General features: G+C 23.7%; 4 protein-coding genes across 6 annotated transcripts in view; 3 read left to right on the forward strand and 1 right to left on the reverse strand.

Moving 5' to 3' along the window:
• The window catches only part of LOC410159 (mediator of RNA polymerase II transcription subunit 13), a 26,122-nt gene extending 17,441 nt beyond the window's left edge, over nt 1–8,681 (forward strand). For 2 of the 3 annotated variants that reach the window (XM_026441514.1, XM_026441516.1), the window contains 11 exons: nt 361–928; nt 1,004–1,210; nt 1,296–3,008; nt 3,074–3,419; nt 3,743–4,038; nt 4,240–4,431; nt 4,565–4,909; nt 5,155–5,493; nt 5,988–6,272; nt 6,703–6,974; nt 7,324–8,681. In XM_026441514.1, coding sequence (XP_026297299.1) covers nt 361–928; nt 1,004–1,210; nt 1,296–3,008; nt 3,074–3,419; nt 3,743–4,038; nt 4,240–4,431; nt 4,565–4,909; nt 5,155–5,493; nt 5,988–6,272; nt 6,703–6,974; nt 7,324–7,456 — 4,696 coding nt within the window. In that variant the 3' untranslated portion in view covers nt 7,457–8,681. The remainder of the gene's footprint in view (nt 1–360; nt 929–1,003; nt 1,211–1,295; nt 3,009–3,073; nt 3,420–3,742; nt 4,039–4,239; nt 4,432–4,564; nt 4,910–5,154; nt 5,494–5,987; nt 6,273–6,702; nt 6,975–7,323) is intronic. The other variant, XM_026441515.1, reaches the window with a different exon arrangement.
• A 910-nt stretch (nt 8,682–9,591) lies between these two features.
• Nucleotides 9,592–12,735, reverse strand: LOC409263 (glycoprotein-N-acetylgalactosamine 3-beta-galactosyltransferase 1). The gene is made up of 6 exons (XM_623073.5): nt 12,585–12,735; nt 11,768–11,908; nt 11,198–11,373; nt 10,921–11,128; nt 10,716–10,854; nt 9,592–10,571 (listed from the first exon to the last, which is right to left on the reverse strand). Exons 2-6 carry the CDS (start codon nt 11,814–11,816, stop codon nt 10,025–10,027), a joined length of 1,119 nt encoding a protein of 372 aa, XP_623076.2. The 5' UTR covers nt 11,817–11,908; nt 12,585–12,735; the 3' UTR covers nt 9,592–10,024.
• Nucleotides 12,736–14,294: 1,559 nt separating this feature from the next.
• On the forward strand, nt 14,295–15,039 carry LOC113218829 (probable trafficking protein particle complex subunit 2). The gene is made up of 3 exons (XM_026441204.1): nt 14,295–14,500; nt 14,581–14,814; nt 14,889–15,039. The coding sequence occupies exons 1-3, from the start codon at nt 14,411–14,413 to the stop codon at nt 14,985–14,987; spliced, it is 423 nt and encodes a 140-aa protein (XP_026296989.1). The 5' UTR covers nt 14,295–14,410; the 3' UTR covers nt 14,988–15,039.
• Nucleotides 15,040–16,600: 1,561 nt separating this feature from the next.
• On the forward strand, nt 16,601–19,781 carry LOC552204 (beta-1,3-glucosyltransferase). The gene is made up of 9 exons (XM_624581.6): nt 16,601–16,724; nt 16,811–16,920; nt 17,006–17,188; nt 17,255–17,385; nt 17,502–17,682; nt 17,796–17,931; nt 18,021–18,168; nt 18,264–18,540; nt 19,450–19,781. The coding sequence occupies exons 1-9, from the start codon at nt 16,652–16,654 to the stop codon at nt 19,603–19,605; spliced, it is 1,395 nt and encodes a 464-aa protein (XP_624584.4). The 5' UTR covers nt 16,601–16,651; the 3' UTR covers nt 19,606–19,781.
• Nucleotides 19,782–19,890: the final 109 nt, after the last annotated feature.

Here is a 19,890-nt window from a genome sequence, read left to right on the forward strand (position 1 = left end):
GTATTTATTATATTTCTCTTGCTATATTTATTATATTAATATTGTAATTGAATTTATAATTTTATTTTTGATTATATTTAAAAATATATTTGTATTTTTAACAATTTTTAATAGACAAATATATTAAGTTTATTTTTTTATAATAATTTTTAATGGAATGATTGTAATTTTATTGTAAAATTTTGTTCATATAAATATTTATTTTAAAAAATCATCATTTTTTATTTCGCATGAATCAGCTTTTTTCAACATTACTTATAAATCATTAAACTTAAAATATTAAATATATTATTAATCTTTATATAACATTTATCTTCTAAAAGAATCTTAATTTATGATTATATTCCTTAATTGGAATAGGTCTGTATTGAACAGAACAGAAGCGCCAAGTACACCACCAGGCGGACCTCCTTCTTATTCAAGAGGACCACCAACAGGAGGAGATTGTTTACCAGTTCCATCTGTTGGCTCACCAGGATCTCCTGCACCTTCACCTCTTCCAACTCCACATTCCGAGCCAGCATCGGTTCCACCAGCAGAACCGACAATGCCTACACTTAGCCCTCAACCACCACCAAGTCATGCAAACACTGCCCCACCACTAACTCCTTCTCAAGGCCCAAAATCAACTTCCTCTGCATGCAATAATCAAGTACATAGTCCAGTTCCTGGACCAACATTAAAACGACCAGTCCTAGTTTCTAGAGAATGTGAGGAGATTTATTTAGAAAACGAACAGTCATTACGTTGTCTCTATGATTATTCAATACAAGAAGCATGGCTCAATCATCCTGTAAAACGTTTTAAGGAGTCTAATAATAGTCCAGTTAATGTGCGGAATAACACATTATATCCACCAATGAATTCTCAAATTCCTCAATCTCAAACACCCAAAATAGAAATTAAACAAGAACCAAATGTCAATGTTGTAAGTGATTTTTTCCAGTTATATGTAATATTATTACACTATAAATTATAAGTTATATCTATTAATGTTCAATAGGGAGATTGCATTGGAAGAAGAACAGATCCGTATGAGTTTGATGCAGCAGGTGAAGAAAATGGTACAAGCGTTGACGGACTTCGACGGCAAAGAGACGATCCTTCTAAACCAGGATCCTTATTTACTAGCGAAGGTCTTCAAGCGTCTTACAAAGATTTAGACCAAATTTTTGATAATTCTGATCCAGATACTTCCAGTGACGAAACCGTAAGTTTTGATTTTTCTTTCTTTTTTTTTTTTTATTATTTAATAATTTTTATAATTAAAATAAATTATATAATACTTCTTGTAGAATTTGAACCAGCTTCAAGTACAAACTCCACCAGAATCAAATAGATCTGGTGGACTTCATGAAGAAACCAGAGTAGATGCCAATAACAGACATAGTAATAGAGGAGTAGGTGTGTTACGACCAGAAGAACTTTCCAAAATGTTTCCAACACCACCATCCTTAGAGCATAATCCAGTTGCTTCTCCTTGTCAATTGAATGACTCTTTAATGGACCAGACGGAACTTTCTGTACCTCAACGACCACTTAGGCATCTGCCTGATATATATCCAAACATGGGATCTCCTCAAGAAGAGCCAATCGATGATTGGTCTTACGTGTTCAAACCTGCGCCCATCTGTAAGATGGTTGGTTCTTCCAAATATGCTCCACTCACAAATCTGCCCAGCCAATCATTACCTCCTGTTACACTGCCATCGCACTGCGTATATAGACCTTCTTGGCAGTGCAATCCTACTTCCAACAACCCAGATAAACCACTTCCACCAACTAGACCTGGTTCAGTCCAACAACAACCTTGTCCTCCAAGTCCAGCACCATTGGGAGCACCATATCGCTCAGCAACTATTTCCGGAAGACCACCACCGCCACCATATGATCAACCGAGTCCTGCCACATCTACTACTTCATCGTATCTAAACAAAAATTTGAATAGCATCGAGGCGGATACACCAGGTCCCACTCGTGCACCAGAATCGAACTCTCTCATAGTGAACATCCTTTTAGGTGACACTGTGCTTAATATCTTTCGTGATCATAATTTCGACAGTTGCAGTCTCTGCGTGTGCAATGCAGGTCCAAAAGTTGTTGGTAATATTAAAGGTGCAGATGCTGGTGTGTATCTTACACACTCATGGTCAAGCGGAGCTCTATTTCAAGATGATGATCAGATCAGGTGTAGTTGTGGTTTTAGTGCAGTTGTAAATCGGCGATTGGCTCATCAAGCTGGTTTGTTCTATGAAGATGAAATGGAAATCACTGGTATTGCAGAAGATCCAGCGGAAAAGAAAAAAGCGTCTTTGGTTGCTGTAGCCTGTGGAGGGGGTAAACCATCAGAAGGTTTAGATGTGATACCACCTAGTGTGTTAGAATTGCTTAGAGAACAGTGCCTGATCATACAGAGTTCTGCGAGTAGTCTTTACAGAGCATCGAGGATCTACGCTACAATGAAGAGTTATCCAATGCTCACGCCTACCATAAATATGTTGGAGTTTAATGATGGAAACGAAGTTTCGCTAGCAGCTCTTGATCAGGGTAAAATTAACGGTACGCACAATGAAAGGACTAATCGTATAATTGGAGTGCATCGATGGGTGTTTCTTAGAGCAAAAGGTCCTCAATGCAGTGGTGATATTGTGCGAATGATGAGAGCTTTACAACCATTATTACAAGACGCAGTACAAAAAAAATGTACCACTCGAATGTGGGAAGCACCATATACTGTAGCAGGTCCTTTAACTTGGAGACAATTTCATCGTTTAGCTGGTCGCGGGACAGATGATCGTTGTGAACCTCAACCAATACCTGCACTAGTTGTTGGATATGATCGAGATTGGCTATCTTTGTCACCTTATGCTTTAAGTTACTGGGAAAAGTTGTTATTGGAACCATATGCTGGACCGAGAGATGTTGCCTATGTAGTGGTAGCACCTGATAGCGATTGTGTTGTTAATAAAGTAAAATCATTTTTCCGTGAATTATCAACTACATATGAAGTAAGTAAATAGGTTTTACATAACATATCTTTATTTTAGATTATAAAATTATAATTTTTTATCAGATTTGTCGGCTAGGAAGGCATACACCTATTTCAAAAGCATTGCGTGATGGTATTCTTCGAGTTGGAAAATCGTCTGTACAGAAACAAATCAAACAACCAATAGACGATTGGTTTAAACTTTTAGGAGAGAACCAATTAGGAGAATTGTTAAGATTATATGCCCAAGTTTGTAATCATCGATTAGCTCCATATTTAACACAAGTTATTCAAGATCGAAGTTTATTAGATTCCGGAGATTCGCAATCTAATAAGCAACAACAGCAACAGCAGCCACAAACAACTATTCCCGTTACTGATACAATGCCAGCTACGCCCGATGTAATGTCAAGTAAACCTGAATCTATTGGTATGTTTTAATATTTTACTTGATTATTTTTTAATTTCATTGCACAATATATCATATATATATATATATATATATATATATATATATATATATATATATTCATTAAAATATATTTTTAAAGAACGATTGTAAAAATCAAAACAAATACAAAAGTTAGTATACAAAATTGTAAAGATATAAGAATCTCCATAAATATATTAATATCCTTTATATACGAATAATGGCATAAAACTTTTTTTTTTTAAATATATTTTCGAAAATATATTACTAAAATTTAATGTATTTGTTTATAAAAAAATTATATAAAATTTATAAATTTTTAGAAGGAGAAAATCCTAGAAGTGAAACCCCATCGTCAAACACAACAAATACTAATTCTAATACTGGTAATACAACACCAACTTCACAAACTGCCACAGTACACACTAATACCACATCGGGTCCAGATGAAGAGGAAGTTGAGCCTCCAGCTATAGTCGTTTATTTAGTAGAACCTTTCTCATTGGGAGGTCCTGAAGATCCTGATCGTCGAAGACTTGCTATTTTAGCTTTGTTACGTGCATATTCGACAGCAATTAATAGCATGCCTGAAAACATTAGATCTAATATAAATGTTCAGGTAAGATTAAATTATAATTTTTCTTATATTTAAATAATTTGATCAATTTAAAAAAAGATAAAAAATAAATAAAAATTAGATTTATATATCAAAAGATCAATATTTAATCCAATATATATTATATTTTAATATATATATATTGCGTATAATTGTAAATAACTAATTGTAAATAATTAATTTGTAATTTATATTTTTCTTCAGATAATATCTTTGGAAAGTATAATGGAGTTAGGACGAGCTAGAGAAAGGCGCAAGATACAAGATGAGATGAGAGCTTTAGCATTAAATGTATTTCTACAAGGTCGTCGATTATTAAATCATAATTCAACAGTAAAAAGTCTCACTGGATTCGGTACTGCTGCAGCAGCAGATCTTTTTCTTAAAAGTAAAGATGTAAGATCCTATTTTATATCTCTTGTGTTTAATTATGTTAATTTTTTAAAATAAATCAATTGTGTTGCCCGTGTGCCTATTAAAATGATAAAAATAGTAAAAGATAAACAGGCCATGACTCGATCATTTTCAGTCTTATAGTAATACTCTTGCAACTATACATCAGGAACGAAACAGAGCCCCGTACCGGTTATACTCACCAGCCTACGTCTTGGCTCCTCTACGGGCGAAAAGTGAAGCACCGGAGTCTTTTGGCATTGCTGGACCAGAAGAGTGTGCAGTTCTGTACCTCAGTTACTGCCTAAGCGAAGATCAATCTTGGCTACTTGCGGTTGCAACCGATGATCGTGGCGAAATATTCGAAACAGCTACTATCAATATTGATATACCCAATAGGAAAAGAAGAAAACGCGCCTCAGCCAGACGAATTGGATTACAAAAATTGATGGATTTTATATTGAGTGTAATGTCTCAAGGTGTAAGTAATTTATATAATATAAAAAAATTAAATGAATTTTTTATATTTAATTTTTATTTTGTATTCCTAAAACAGTTAATAAATAATAAAATATATATAAAATAATTAATATATATTAATATATATAAAATAATTAAAATATAATTAATGATAAGAAACAAAAAATAGCAATAATAAATTATTATATTTAATATTTAAATAATTATAAATATTTTATTAAAATAAATATTTCTACATTCATTTAGGTACAACCTTGGAGATTAGTAGTAGGTCGTGTAGGCCGTATTGGACATGGTGAATTAAAAGGTTGGAGTTGGTTATTGTCGAGAAAAGCGCTTCTTAAAGCCTCTAAACATCTTAAAGAAATATGTGGCCAATGTAGTCTTCTATATCCGTCAGCAGCACCTTGTGTGCTCAGCGCCTGTTTAGTCTCCCTTGAACCAGATTCAACTCTCAGGCTTATGGCTGATCAGTTTACACCTGATGAAAGATTTAGTCAAGCATCGGTAAACTGCCAATTGTCTACACCACAAGATGTTACGTGCACTCATATTCTCGTCTTTCCTACATCTGCTACCACACAGGTAAACTTTTTGTTTAAATTTTATTTCAAAATATAAATAAAATATTGTAACAATGTAGTAACAAAAATCATTTGAATATTCATTAAAAAAAAATACATAGCATTATAATTTTTTTTTTATTAAAAGAAAACATTAATTATTTTATTAATTTAATAATAGAATTCTTTTATGAATTTACTTTAAAAAAAAACTTTATTTTCAATTTATCTTTCTTTGGAAATTATATTCCATATAATTTTAAAATGTATTAGTAAATAAAAATAATAAATAAAATATATTTTGCATCATATCTTGTACATTCCTATATAATTTAATACATTGAATATAGCTATTATAATTTAGAAAAAAATTTGTTTTTGTAAACTAAAAAATATATTTTTAAAAATTAATTTATTTATCAAAAATTATTTTTAATAAAATTTCAATAAAATTTTTTCTTTTATTCAATATTTATAATTTTTAAATATCTAAGAATGATAATTTTTTTGCTATAGTCGTCACAGACTGCATTTCAAGAGCAACATATTAATGGACCAGAATTAGGAGATGATGAACTATTTTCTGCATTAAATGATGATATGCCAGAAGGTATGGAAGGCATGGGAGATTTCAACGATATTTTCAATGTATGGCCAGAAGCTGGTGCTGGTGGAGGGCAAAGTCCTGGAGGTAGTCCACATCGTCCTGAAGGATCTCCAATGGGTGGAGACGGTGGTGGTTCAGGTTTAGGCAATCATGATGGACCTGGTAGTCCATTTCCATGTAGTAACACACCAAGAGTAAGTTAATATAGATTATTCAAATTTCAGAAATTAAATATAGTTTAGAGATTTATTTTAATTCATTTTTATTTGAACTTTTGATGTTAATAAATACAATTATATTTATGAATATTGTTGAATATAATATATAATACATATTTTTTTATATTATTTTATATATTTATTATTTATTATATTATAAAAAGTAATTTTATCATCATCAAAAATTAGATAAAATAATAAGATTACTAATATTTTAATTTAATTAAAAAAAAATAAATTAAATAAAATAAAAAATAAATTAAATAAAAATTTTAATTGAATTAAATATAACAAAATAAATGTTTGAATTATTATAATTAAATTATATATAATAAATATGTACATAAATTATATATAATTATTTATATGTAAAATTAAGAAAAAAAAATTAATTCACATTTAATAGGTTGCAGTTGCTGAACAAGCAGAAGAAGTAGGAACGTTATTACAACAACCTCTTGCTCTTGGTTATTTGGTATCTACTGCACCAACTGGACGGATGCCACCATGGTTTTGGTCAGCTTGTCCCCATCTAGAAGGAGTTTGTCCAGTATTTTTAAAGAATGCCTTACATTTGCATAGTCCAGCAATTCAGCAGAATAGTGATGATCTGTTACAACAACAAAGTGCACTCACTGCTCATCCATTAGATTCACAGTATACCACCGATGTGCTCAGGTTAATATTATTTTTTTCATTGATTATATATTTTTTCTTTCAATTATTTAAAATTTTTATTAGAAATATTATTATGATTAATAATTTAAATATTCTGAAAATAACTTTTAATTACATCAAAGACAATATTATATATTTTAAATCAAAAAATTTTACTATAGTATTTTAAGATTTTATTTAATATTTAATTTAGTAATTTATAATTTATGATATATGTTTTTATTAAAATTTAATTTAAAATATAATATATATATATATATATATATATATATATATATATAATATCAACAATCTATATATTTGCTAAATTCTTAATAATATATTTGTTATTATTACTAATATATTTCAGATATGTATTGGAGGGATATAATGCCCTATCGTGGCTCGCAGTGGATGCGAATACGAAAGATCGTCTATCCTGCTTGCCAGTGCACGTACAAGCGCTCATGCAGCTCTACCATGCAGCAGCAGCTCTCGTCTGACCCACACCCTCTCCCTTCGTAGTGCAGTATGTGCACCTCTTTCATGCACTTCTTTACCATACCGTCACTTGGGGCTTTACGAGAGCAACTGGTTTCCTACGTCCGTCTTCAACTGTTTTTTAGAGACTTTGAAATTCTTCTGGATAACTGGGAGAACGATCTTTCGACCATTAGTCGAACCTCCAATGCGAAACCGACTTTTTTTTGTACTCGATTCTTTTTTAAATTAATGCGATAATACATCGTGATTGTAGCGTAAACTTGATGATTATCAATGCACAGTAATTCTTTTTAACATTTTTCTATTCGTGTAATTCGATATCCGAAAAAAAAATAAATAGAATGTATTTTATGTTTTTCAATAATCGCGACAAACGAAAATAAGATAACACGAAATATTATGATGACCGTATATTGCCGTATACCAAATGGAATCTAATGAATGGAAGGTAGAATTTTATGTGTGCGAGAGATTGATAGAACGAATGAACTTGTAAGAGAACGAAAGAAAATGAATAAAAGAAAGTGTGAAAGAGAGGAAAGAAGGGAGAACGAGTGCGCGTGTATAAATGGAAGAAAAGAGGAAACAAAAGAGAACGCGCCATAAGAAGTTAAACAATTGCCTCTCTGTCGGTAGATAGTTCAATTACAAATCAGAATCTCTAGAAAATTACATAACCAAAACGTTTTTAATTGTAAATTGAATTTTGTACAAAGCTTTTATTATTAATAACGACGAAGTAATATAAATAATATTACGTTGTTTTTTAATTTTATATAGATGATATAAATGAAAAAAAGAAGAACGGAAAGGGAGGTGATACTTCTTTTTTACAAGTAAAATGCCTCGTACAAGCCCCTGGTGTGAGATAAGTACGACAATTATACATATATTATATTATATTATGCTCGCGCGGCACTGGGTCACTGTTATCATGTTTCCTGGACCCATTAGCGCAATTTTTCGATGCTGTTTGACAAATTTTATTCAAATTAGGTGACCTCTATATATTATACATACATTAATAGTGTAAAATATTGTTTTTAAATAATTTATGAAGTGAGAAACATCGCCGAGATATTAGATAATTGAAAATGAGCGAAAAAAGAGCAAGAATAAAAGAAAATGAGAGAAGGGCACAGAGAGGTTTGTTCCCTGAAATTTAGGAAAAAAAAAAATGATTTCATAAACAAATAAATGAGCGCGCAAACAAAGCGAAAAAGATATATAAGAAATAAATAAAAAGACAAGAGAAGAGAATACAGGGCGCGTCTGAATGGAAGCCAATGGTGGCTAATTGCGTCAGTCGCATAGTACAAATATGACTTGTACATAGCAATCCCTAATCCTCTCCCCCTTATAAAGTTAATTGGTTAATTTACTCACACACCACACTCACACTGTATCTATAGTATTTATTATCTGGGTAGAACATCATTATTGGGATTATTATTATTAATTATTATTATTATTATTACCATTACCATTATTATATTAATATTACGAAATACAGTTTTATGTGTATATATAATTACATACCTCATTTCACACAAAATATGTGTGTATCTTACAGCTTTGATGTTGCAAGCATAATAGAAATGATATGTCTTTATTTCTACAAAACTTATTAATGTAAAATTAATCATATATCATATCATTTAAAGAAATAAAAAAATCTCAATATGTACAGAAAAAGAAAATATAAATTGCTGCAAATTAATGATAATAGATCAAATCATTACAGAATAATTTTCTTTTTTTCTTTTTTAAAAAATGATTAATTACAAAATAATTTAAAAAAAATAAATAACTTATAATAAAAGTTTATCAAAATATATCTTTAAATTATATTTTCATACTTAAAGAATAATTTCGATTAAATATTTGAATGAAAAAATTAAATTTTATTGTATAAATTTATATATGAACAATACAATTATTAAAATAAAAATTAATTAATAAATTAAATAATAATTAATAATTAATAATATTCTAATATGCTTGTAACATTTATAAGAGTGCATACCTTGTTTTACTCTTACGATGAATTTATAAATTTTTCATCATTCATATATAGGTACGTATAAATATCATATATATCTATTACAGATATAAGATAAAATGACACGAAATATCACATATATGACAAATTTTTATTTTTCAGTGAATATGTTAATATCTAATTCGTTGGCCTGAATGGACTAGTTATACTCATGAAAATAAAAAAAAAAAGAATTTAATATCATCGATTTAAATATCGAATAATTGAATCTAAAAACGATTAAAATTTTAAATTATTTATATAAATATAAAAGAAATTTTCTTCAAAATTTTTTGTATTTTAAAATGATTAAAAAAAAAAATTATCTCTAAATTATTATAATTAATTTATATAAAAAATAATTTAAATAGGAAAAAGTTTAATTGCAAATTTTATCAGTTGCAGAATTTTTGTTTTTATTTTAATTATTAAATTTCAAAATATTTTTTTTTTAATCTCTATATTTGCTTAAAAATTTATAAAAAACAAAGATTCATTATAGATTAAAATGTAATAAGTATAAAGACTAGTATTCAGTCAATACAGTAATTGACTGATCTGTAGTAAGTTTCTCTATACTATGTGTGATACCATACGGTCTTAAGTGATAAATTAAGTACTCAAGAACATACATCATATTAGGTGACACATAGTGAAATGAAATCGCACTATCTGAACAACAATTGAGACCATCTTTGGTATCGTAATAAATATACTTCCAGTACCAGAAATTCTTATCCATGTGATTAGGAATTAAATGATGTTCTGGTACAAAGGGGAAAAATCTTCCACGACCATGTGGATCTCGAGTATCCATCGCTTTGACATTTACTTTTTCCAGGCACTTTCCCATTTCTACATCTTCTGCACCTCCATTGTCTGAACGACACTTTGTTTTATTAGGCAAAGCCTCTTCCACAAATTTACGCAAAGCTTCCTTACTAAGTACATATCCTGCACCACCACTCATGTATCCTTGTTTCACAAATGGTTTAAATCTACAGCCAAAATATAATGGCGAATTTGAGTCATAAGATGATAACATATATCGTAAATTTTCTACCACCACATATCTGAAAATTTAATAATTTTTAAATAATATTAATCATAAAATAAAAATACTTATATTAAAAAAAACTTTGAATTTTAAATCTTATGAATCTTATTAAATCTTTAAAATTATGATTTAAAATTTGTAATTGCAATAAATTATTTACGTATCATCATCAGCTTTCATAAACCAATCAACTTTGTCTTTGTACTTTTCATAAGCATATTTAAAAGCTTCTTTGGTTTTTGCCCATAAATTATCTCTTCCTTCTTTTACTGATAAAACAACTGTAGGTAAATTTGTATCTGGAAATTTAATGGTATATTTTAAAATAATAATTTAAATTATTATTTATTATTATAATATTTTACCTTCAGCAGAACTCATAAATAAAAGAATATTGCAACGTTTTCCCCATGTTGCTTTCACATGTTGAGCTTTACTTTGATGATTTTTTGGACCAGTCATGATCCAACACAAGACACGTACTTTTTTTGCAAGTTCTTGTGCAACTTTATCTTCATCTTTATGAAAATCCTCATCTGCACTATGAAATTTTACCTCTATTTCAGGACCAACCTATTACATTTATTAATAAGATAAAATTGAATATAAAGAGATTACAAATAAATAATATAAAATAATTACTTCTGATTCCAATTCTGAATAGTGATGTGGATCTCTTGAAAGCATAAAACCACCAGAAAACCAATTAAACATATATGGCACATTTCTTGTAGAAGTTATTAAAAGGCACGCTGAGATAAATCCAAAAATTATACCAGTAAGAAGAGTTAATATAAAATGCTTACCATTTCTAATACCTATATGAAAAATAAAATTTATTAATAAAAAGATATACAGCCAATGTTAGATAATTTAATAATGAAAATCAATCATTTTAAAATATTAATTTACCATTAACATTTAAAAACCTTTGAATCATAATATATAACAAAAATAAACAACTTTAATCCAGCTAAAGAATTTAATTATATTAAATTATTGCAACAAAATGTATTTTTTTAACTTATTAATGATTTTTATTAATTAAAAAGAATTAATTTCTTATATATTTAAATGAAATAAAAAAAGTTATATTATAACTTTATATATTAAGTTATATTATTAAAGTTAAGTTACTATAAATTTTTACAAATTTTTATCATATCTTTAATGATAATATTATAGATTACATTCCTAGAAATACATACATACCTATAAATTTTTGTAGACATGAATAAAAATTTAAAATTATTTTAATCATTTTTAAAATGAACTATTTATTATATAATCGGACATCATTCATCAATTTAAAATTCCTTATATTAATATTTTTTTTAATTTAAAACATTGCTTCTGAAAAAAATTTTTTATTTATTTCATTTATAAGAATATTATTTTATAAAAATGTTATTATTATCATATTAATAAATAAAATATTTTATATCTTTAACTTATTTTCACAATAGCGTAAAAAAATATATTTACTTTTATGTTTGCAATTAATGATTTTAGATTTATATAAAACAAATATACTTTATATTTAATATATTATTAAAAAATATACATATATAAAGACATAATACAATATAAAGACATAATATAATATGAAAACAAAAGTATATCAAGAAAAAAATTAAGATTTATAAATTGATGAAAAAATTTTATATTTAAATAAATATTTTAATAAATTATATTATACTTTCAATTAATTATATTAATATAAAAAGTTCTTCTGATTATATTATCAATTTGTTAATACAAAATAATATTTAATATTTAGACTATAATTCTAAATAATATTATTATAATATAATAAATTATAATATTTATACCAAGTAATTTTAAAGATAAGTTTAATAATAAAATCATAATTAACACTGAAAAAGATTATATATATAATTAAACAATATAAAGAAATGCTACAATTTTCTAAATTTTACCTTATATTTTATAACTTATCAGTATTTTATCATTTCTTATACATTTTATATATTCACATTATATATTCACATTCCTTTTATTTACTTACATCAGCAAATACGTAAAAAATTTCGTATGTGCTAGATAACGCGAGATAATTCATTATGATAATCTCAGAATAAAATAATATATTTAAAAGAGTTGATTGATATCTCAAAATTCTGAATCACATATTTTTTTTGTGTTTAGAAGTTCAATAATAAATATTTTACTCAACCAGTATACATATAGATATATATATATAGATATAAATTTCTACACAACCTAACTTTATTTGTATCAGCAAATATGTATTATAAATAAAATATATTTATACATACATTTATATATTTATTACATACATTTAATAATATTTATTATAAATATAACATAAATTTATAATAAATTTAGAATAAAATATAGTTTTATTATTAGGATATTCGAATATATTTATAATTTTTATAATGATTTATAAGATACATTTATTTGGTTACAAACAAAATATGCAAATTATCAAAAAATTATTTAATTATTTGTGTGAAAAAATTAAAAAAAAATGATTTCAAATAATATAATTTATTGCAATTAATTTTTTTATAAATGAACAAGAAAAAAAGTCAAATATTTTTAAAATAGAAATAAATAGTTTATATTTTTAAATATAATAATCAACCTGTTTTGAGATTTCTTAAAAAAATACAAATCGTACATACTTATATTGAAAAATCATTAATTAAAAAAATATTGTAATTTTAATTGTCAAATTTTGTTATATGAAAGCATAGAAAGCATAATGAAATATCACTTCATTTTTTTTATTTTCCATATTTTGCAAACTTTAAATTAGAATATATTTTAATTTGATTTTTTAATTATAGTATAATTAATAATAGATTTTTTAATAGGAAATATTGATCAATTATTTAAAAATTAATTATTCAAAATATGATTTCATATGATTTCAATATATGTTTTTATAAATGTTTATAAAAATAATCATATGATTTTTATCTAATCATATATAAAAAGATAATATCATATATTTTTTGAAATTATTTTTATTTGAATCATTTTTTTATAAATATAATATAATTTGTCAGTAATTTATATAATTTGTTTTATAATTGGATATTCTATATAAATTATCATAAAAAAAAAATATATATAAAATTAAAAATTTTAACTTTTAAAATACATTCTTAGAATTTTAATTATTATTCATTATTAAAATATTAAATATATATATGAGTAAAAATATTATTTGATTTTTGTAAATAGGAATATCGAATTATTTTAAATAAATAAATAAAAAATTATAAAATTATATTTAATTATTATAAATATCTCAAAAAATTTTATATTTTGTACAAAGAATTAATATTTTTGCAGTGTTTAATTATTTAATTGCAAATTGCATTATTTGCAAATATTTTAATAAATAAAGCGAAATCAAAAATCTTATTAAATTTTAATTTAGATATTAAAATTTAAAAAAAAATTTTATGTTTTCATTTTGAGCAAGATTCAAATTTTAATTATCAATAATGCAAAAATTATTTACATGCATTTTTATTACATTTTTTATTTAATTCGATTGATAAAATCACCAATGAGCATAAAATTCAAATTTTATTAAAATTCAAATATTTAATAATTAATATATTTTATAAATACGAAGCTATCTCATAGCTATATATATAGTTATATATATAATTATAAATAAAACATTATATCGTATTATTTTGAAGTTTATTATATATTCAAACAGTTTTTCTTATGTATATAACTATTAGTTACGTATAGTATGATATACATTTATAAGTATATGTATGACGCTTAATAGAAAGCTGTAATTAAAATATCAATGTCAAAATTAAAATTTATTATATCAACACAATGACAGCGAATTATTATTTTGCAATTGTCGGACATACGGATAATCCTTTATTTGAAATTGAATTCAATAATTCTGGAAAAGACACGAAGGTTCATTTTTTTAAAGGTTATGTTTAAGCAGTATATAATAATTAACAAGAATAACATTTTTATTTTTGCATTTTTTACAGAAAGAAGATTATACACATTTAAATCAATTTATTGCACATGCTGCTCTAGATCTTGTAGATGAACATACTTGGAAAACAACAAATATGCATTTAAAAGTTGTAGATAAATTTAATCAATGGTTTGTTAGTGCTTTTGTTACTGCAACTCATATACGATTTGTTATGGTACATGATAGTAAAAATGAAGATGGTATAAAAAATTTTTTTAATGAAATGTATGAAATGTATATAAAGGTAAGAAAGATATATTTAAATATTCGATATTTTTATTAAAATTATTTAATAATTATATTTTATTTCCTTTGTAGTATTCTATGAATCCATTTTATAAATTAAACACACCTATTAAATCTATTGGTTTTGAGAAAAAGGCACAATTATATGGCAGAAAATATTTATCATCCTGAATATTTATTATTATATTTTATATTTAAAGTTTGTATAATAATAAATCTAACATTATCATTTAGAAATTTAGAAATTTAATGTAATATGTATTATTTATATACATTATTTATATTCTTAAATTAAATATATACACATATAAAGTAACTTTAAATATAAAAATTTATCATTTAAAAAATTTATATAATATCAAAGAAAAGTGAAAAATATAATAAAACTTTACTAAAAATACTGAAATAATTTTTAGTGTATATAAGTTTTATAAATGTTTAGAGTTGTAAATAAAAAACAATATAATTAATTATCCAAACAGAATATTATATTATGATAAATAATATAGAAATTGAGAAAATAAAATTGTTCTTGATAATCAACATAGATTGATATTAATTATAAAAAAGAATATTATTATATACTCATTAAATAAAATATTATTTTATATTTAATTAAAGTATTTTTTCTTAATAAATATTATTTTTTTTTCACTAAATAATTCATAAAACTAAACTAATTAATCCATAAAATTAACAGTAAATAATTTTACCAAATTTTTTTCCAATAAAAAATCTTTTTTTAATAAATGGTGATAATATTTTTATATATAATGATAATATGATATAAAAAGATTTTTACAAAAAAATAAATTTTTATTTTTTAAAAATAAATATATTTAGAAAGGGATAGAGAGAGAGAGTAATTTTAAAATAATACAAAAATTTCAAAATATTCAAAATATATATTGAATATATATATATTTATAATATTAAATTGATCAAGTAATTATTTTTTATTAAATTTGTGATCAAATATGATAATAAAAGCATTTTATCAAACAAAATCGAAACCATAACATTTTTATTTTGAGGTTATATTATAAAAATATTTATATATAATTTATATAATCTATAAACTTGAAATGTAATCATAATATTTGCAAAATTTGATATCTTAAAAAAAATATTTAAAATTTAAAATAAAATTCTTATATTCTTTAGTAATTTATTTTTTATTCCTATTAAAATTAAAAACCCTATACAAAACTATATACATAAATGTATAAGTATACAAATTTCATAATGAAAATTATTCAAATAAAAAAAATTCAATGGTAAACTTTATTTAAGGATATATATGTATGTATAATACACATGAAAATTTTTTATTTATTTAATATTTAATATAATAAAAATCATTTTTTATATTATAAAAAATATTTTTTACTTTTTATATTTTAAAAAGATATTAGACATTATACACGTTTTAAATTATATGTATAAATCAAAATATAAAATATATATTCTGTTCAAAATTAAATATTTTATATCTTTTACTAATAGTGTTAATGTTAAAAATATTATTTTTTACATTTTTAAATTCATTAAGTATTTATATATTATCTATAAGTTTTTATAATTTTAAATTATAGAATAAAAAAACGTTAATATAAAAATATATAAAAATACTTAATTAATACATAATTAATATTTTTTTTGAAAGAGATTTAATAAATTTTTTTATATATTTTTCATATATATATAAGATTATATAAGTTTTCAAATGAATATAAATTTTATATTAATTTTATATTTAATATTTTTATATTTTAAAATATTTAATTTTTTTCTTTAAGGAGTGGATCAATTAATTTAAATTGTTAAAAATCATAATGTTTTTCATATATTCCATGTATTTGATATTTTTATTATTATTCTTGAACAAAGCTAATGTAAATAGTATAGGTAAGTTATATATAACAATAGTTTTTTTCTCACATGAAAATACAAAATATAAATGAAATAATTACAGATATATATAATATTTGCAGATCCCAATGAAATAGTTATCGTAATATTAGATCAAAAAGAAGGCTATCATATAGCACATGCTAAAATGTTAGAAAAAAACATCTTTGAACAAGCAGATGCTCTTGACAAAGTATATTTACAATATTAAACACTGCTATATATTTAAGAATTATTATTCTATAATGTTAAAATATAATAATTAATTTTTTCAATAGGATCCTCCCAATATTGTTTTATCTCATAAATTAAATATTAATGGATCTTGGACAATAGTACCACTTTTAAATTATTTATCAGATACATATACTACTTCAAAATGGTTTTTTTTTTGTCTAGAGAATACTGTAATTAAATTAAATAAACTATTAAATATTCTTTCCAAGTTCAAAGAAAATAAAGTATGTATTTCTATTATTAAAAAATATATTCATAATTATATATTTATTAATAAATATTTGTTTTAGAATATATGGATTGGTCATGCATTATATGATCATGAACCAACTATCATACATCATTTTGCAGAACATAATAAGAAATTTAAATATCCACACATAGCTTCAGGTTTTGCAATAACATCAGTTTTGTTAACAAGGTATTATTTAAATATATAACTCAATTTTGTTAAGAAAATTTTATTTCAAAATATTTTATTAATTTATATAAATTTTATTATTTCTCATTATATAAATTTTGTTTTCTTTTCTTTAGTTTAGTACATAAAATTATTAAAGGTGAAGGACCTAAGGATGATTTTTCAATTGATGCATCATATGAATTTGCATCTTTCGTTTTAAAGATTGATAAAAAAATACGATTAACACATGTACCTCAAATATGTATCATATCTAGTTCTGAATGTGCTACATATCCAAGATTTTTTCATCCATGTGTAAGTATATATTATTTATATTTATATTTATATTATTTGTACTATTTTGTTTTATTTATTATATTTTTCTTTGTACTTAATTTTAAATAAACTTATAATTTTAAATAATAAAGGATTCATCTATAACTTCTAAAAATATATATTTTGCTGTAAAAACTTGTGCAAAATTTCATATTGAAAGAATTCCTGTAATTAAAAAAACATGGGCAAAGTATGCTGTAAATATTGGTTACTTTAGTGATATTGCTGGTATGATCATTTTTCTTATATAATTAATTAATTAATTACTTATATATATATATATTAAATAGTGAAGTAGCATGTTTTTTTTAGTATAGATAAATATCTAACTGATGCTTTTATTGTATCAAATACAACACAAGGACATTGTGCAAAGACTTATAACATTTTAGTTGAAGCAAGTAAAATTTTAAAAAAAAAAAATCTAAATTGGCTAATTATCAGTGATGATGATACACTTTTTAGGTATATATTTCTATATATATTTGTTACATATAATATATTATATATAATATATCTAAAATATAAGATATATTAATATAATATTATTTAATTTAAAGCGTGGCACGTTTAATACGTTTCTTAACATGCTACAATCCAAACATTCCACTTGCTATTGGAGAACGATATGGTTTTCAATTGTGGAACAGTTTTCACGGATATGAATACTTAACTGGTGGAGCTGGTGTTGCTTTATCTGCACCTTTAGTACATGAAATGATAAAATTGGGTAAATGTGATTGTCCATCACCTACAACTCCTGACGATATGTATCTTTTTGGTATATGTCTAGCACGAATTGGAATACAACCTATACATTCATCAATGTTTCATCAAGTATGTTATGTTAAATTATTTATTTTTTATATCAAAAAGATTTATTTTAGAAGATTTTTAAATATGATTTCTAATTTATATACGGGCATAAAAATATATATTAAAAATAAAATCCAAAGTCTTTTAACAGTTAAATTAGTGGTTTTAAATATATATTATATGAAATATATATAACATGTATTAATAAGATAAGATAAGATAATAAGATTTAAAAATCTGCATTCTTGATACATGTACAATTTACACTTTTGTGAAAAATATAATTAAAAAAAAATAACATGTAAAATTTTTCTTAGATTTTTCTTAGATATCATATGAATATGATATAAAAATATATGTAATTTAATATTATATATGGAAACATAAAATATTTTGTTTATAAATTACACAAAGAAAATAAATTGAAAAATTTATTCATAGTGCTATCTCATAGATATTTAGATTCTGATGACTGCTAAAGCATTAATAAATAATATATTTCTTTTCAAACAATATTGATCTTTTTGTCTTTTCTTTGATTTACTTTTTTTTTTTTTTATTTAATTTATATCTTTTCTTTGATTTACTCTTTTTTTGTTTAATTTATATATAAAATATTTTGTCAATATTTTATAAAAAAAAAATATAAAGATTTCATATAGAATTATTTATTTTTATGATGTTTAAAAATATTCTAAATGTTCCAAACTAAGAAATTTGCAAGAATTATTTAGAAAATATAATTAATATTAGAAAAAAATAATATAACAAAATAAAAAAATTTTTTGTTATTAAAAAAATGATTAATAAAATTTGTATTAATTTATTTAAATATATTATTTAATTATTAATTTAGAAAATATATAATATTTTAAATATTATTTACATGAAGATAAGTATAATTTTAAAATATAATGTTTTTTATTATAGGCACGACCTATGGATTATGCTACTGCATATCTTGCTTCACAAGATCCCATATCATTCCATAAATTTTGGATGATTGATCCTCAACTAGTTTATGATGAATGGTTTGCAGAAGCAGACGAATCATTAATTACAGTTAAAAAACATATGGAATTATAATATTATTATAACTTACATTCAGTTCATAAATATTTATTAATGATAAAAAAAAATTAGTTAATGTAATATTGTAATATGTTAGTATCAAAATTTTTATTTAAAAAAATATATTTATTATACTTATTGTGCACAGTAATTCATAATTAATCAGATACAAAAAAATTTATATACAGCAAAAATAATAGTTTTTGAAAATATACTTTTTCAAAAACTAATTTTTAAGTGAAAAAAAATTTTATTTTATATTTTTTCTTATTATTACATATTAAATTATTTTTTATCGAT

Source organism: Apis mellifera, linkage group LG6 (genome assembly GCF_003254395.2).
Source record: "Apis mellifera strain DH4 linkage group LG6, Amel_HAv3.1, whole genome shotgun sequence".
In the NCBI taxonomy this organism is placed as follows: Eukaryota; Metazoa; Arthropoda; class Insecta; order Hymenoptera; family Apidae; genus Apis; species Apis mellifera.

What these genes read in the sequence shown, in the direction of transcription:
- LOC552204 (XM_624581.6), top strand. Translation starts at nt 16,652, where the DNA reads ATGTTTTTCATATATTCCATGTATTTGATATTTTTATTATTATTCTTG. An exon ending in ACATCAGTTTTGTTAACAAG is followed by an intron (nt 17,386 to 17,501) that starts GTATTATTTAAA and finishes TCTTTTCTTTAG; the next exon opens with TTTAGTACATAAAATTATTA. An exon ending in GATGATGATACACTTTTTAG is followed by an intron (nt 18,169 to 18,263) that starts GTATATATTTCT and finishes TTTAATTTAAAG; the next exon opens with CGTGGCACGTTTAATACGTT.
- LOC409263 (XM_623073.5), bottom strand. Translation starts at nt 11,816, where the DNA reads ATGATTAAAATAATTTTAAATTTTTATTCATGTCTACAAAAATTTATA. An exon ending in ATTCAGAATTGGAATCAGAA is followed by an intron (nt 11,129 to 11,197) that starts GTAATTATTTTA and finishes TAAATGTAATAG; the next exon opens with GTTGGTCCTGAAATAGAGGT. An exon ending in ATGAAAGCTGATGATGATAC is followed by an intron (nt 10,572 to 10,715) that starts GTAAATAATTTA and finishes TTAAATTTTCAG; the next exon opens with ATATGTGGTGGTAGAAAATT.
- LOC113218829 (XM_026441204.1), top strand. Translation starts at nt 14,411, where the DNA reads ATGACAGCGAATTATTATTTTGCAATTGTCGGACATACGGATAATCCT. An exon ending in ATTCTGGAAAAGACACGAAG is followed by an intron (nt 14,501 to 14,580) that starts GTTCATTTTTTT and finishes CATTTTTTACAG; the next exon opens with AAAGAAGATTATACACATTT. An exon ending in TGTATGAAATGTATATAAAG is followed by an intron (nt 14,815 to 14,888) that starts GTAAGAAAGATA and finishes TTTCCTTTGTAG; the next exon opens with TATTCTATGAATCCATTTTA.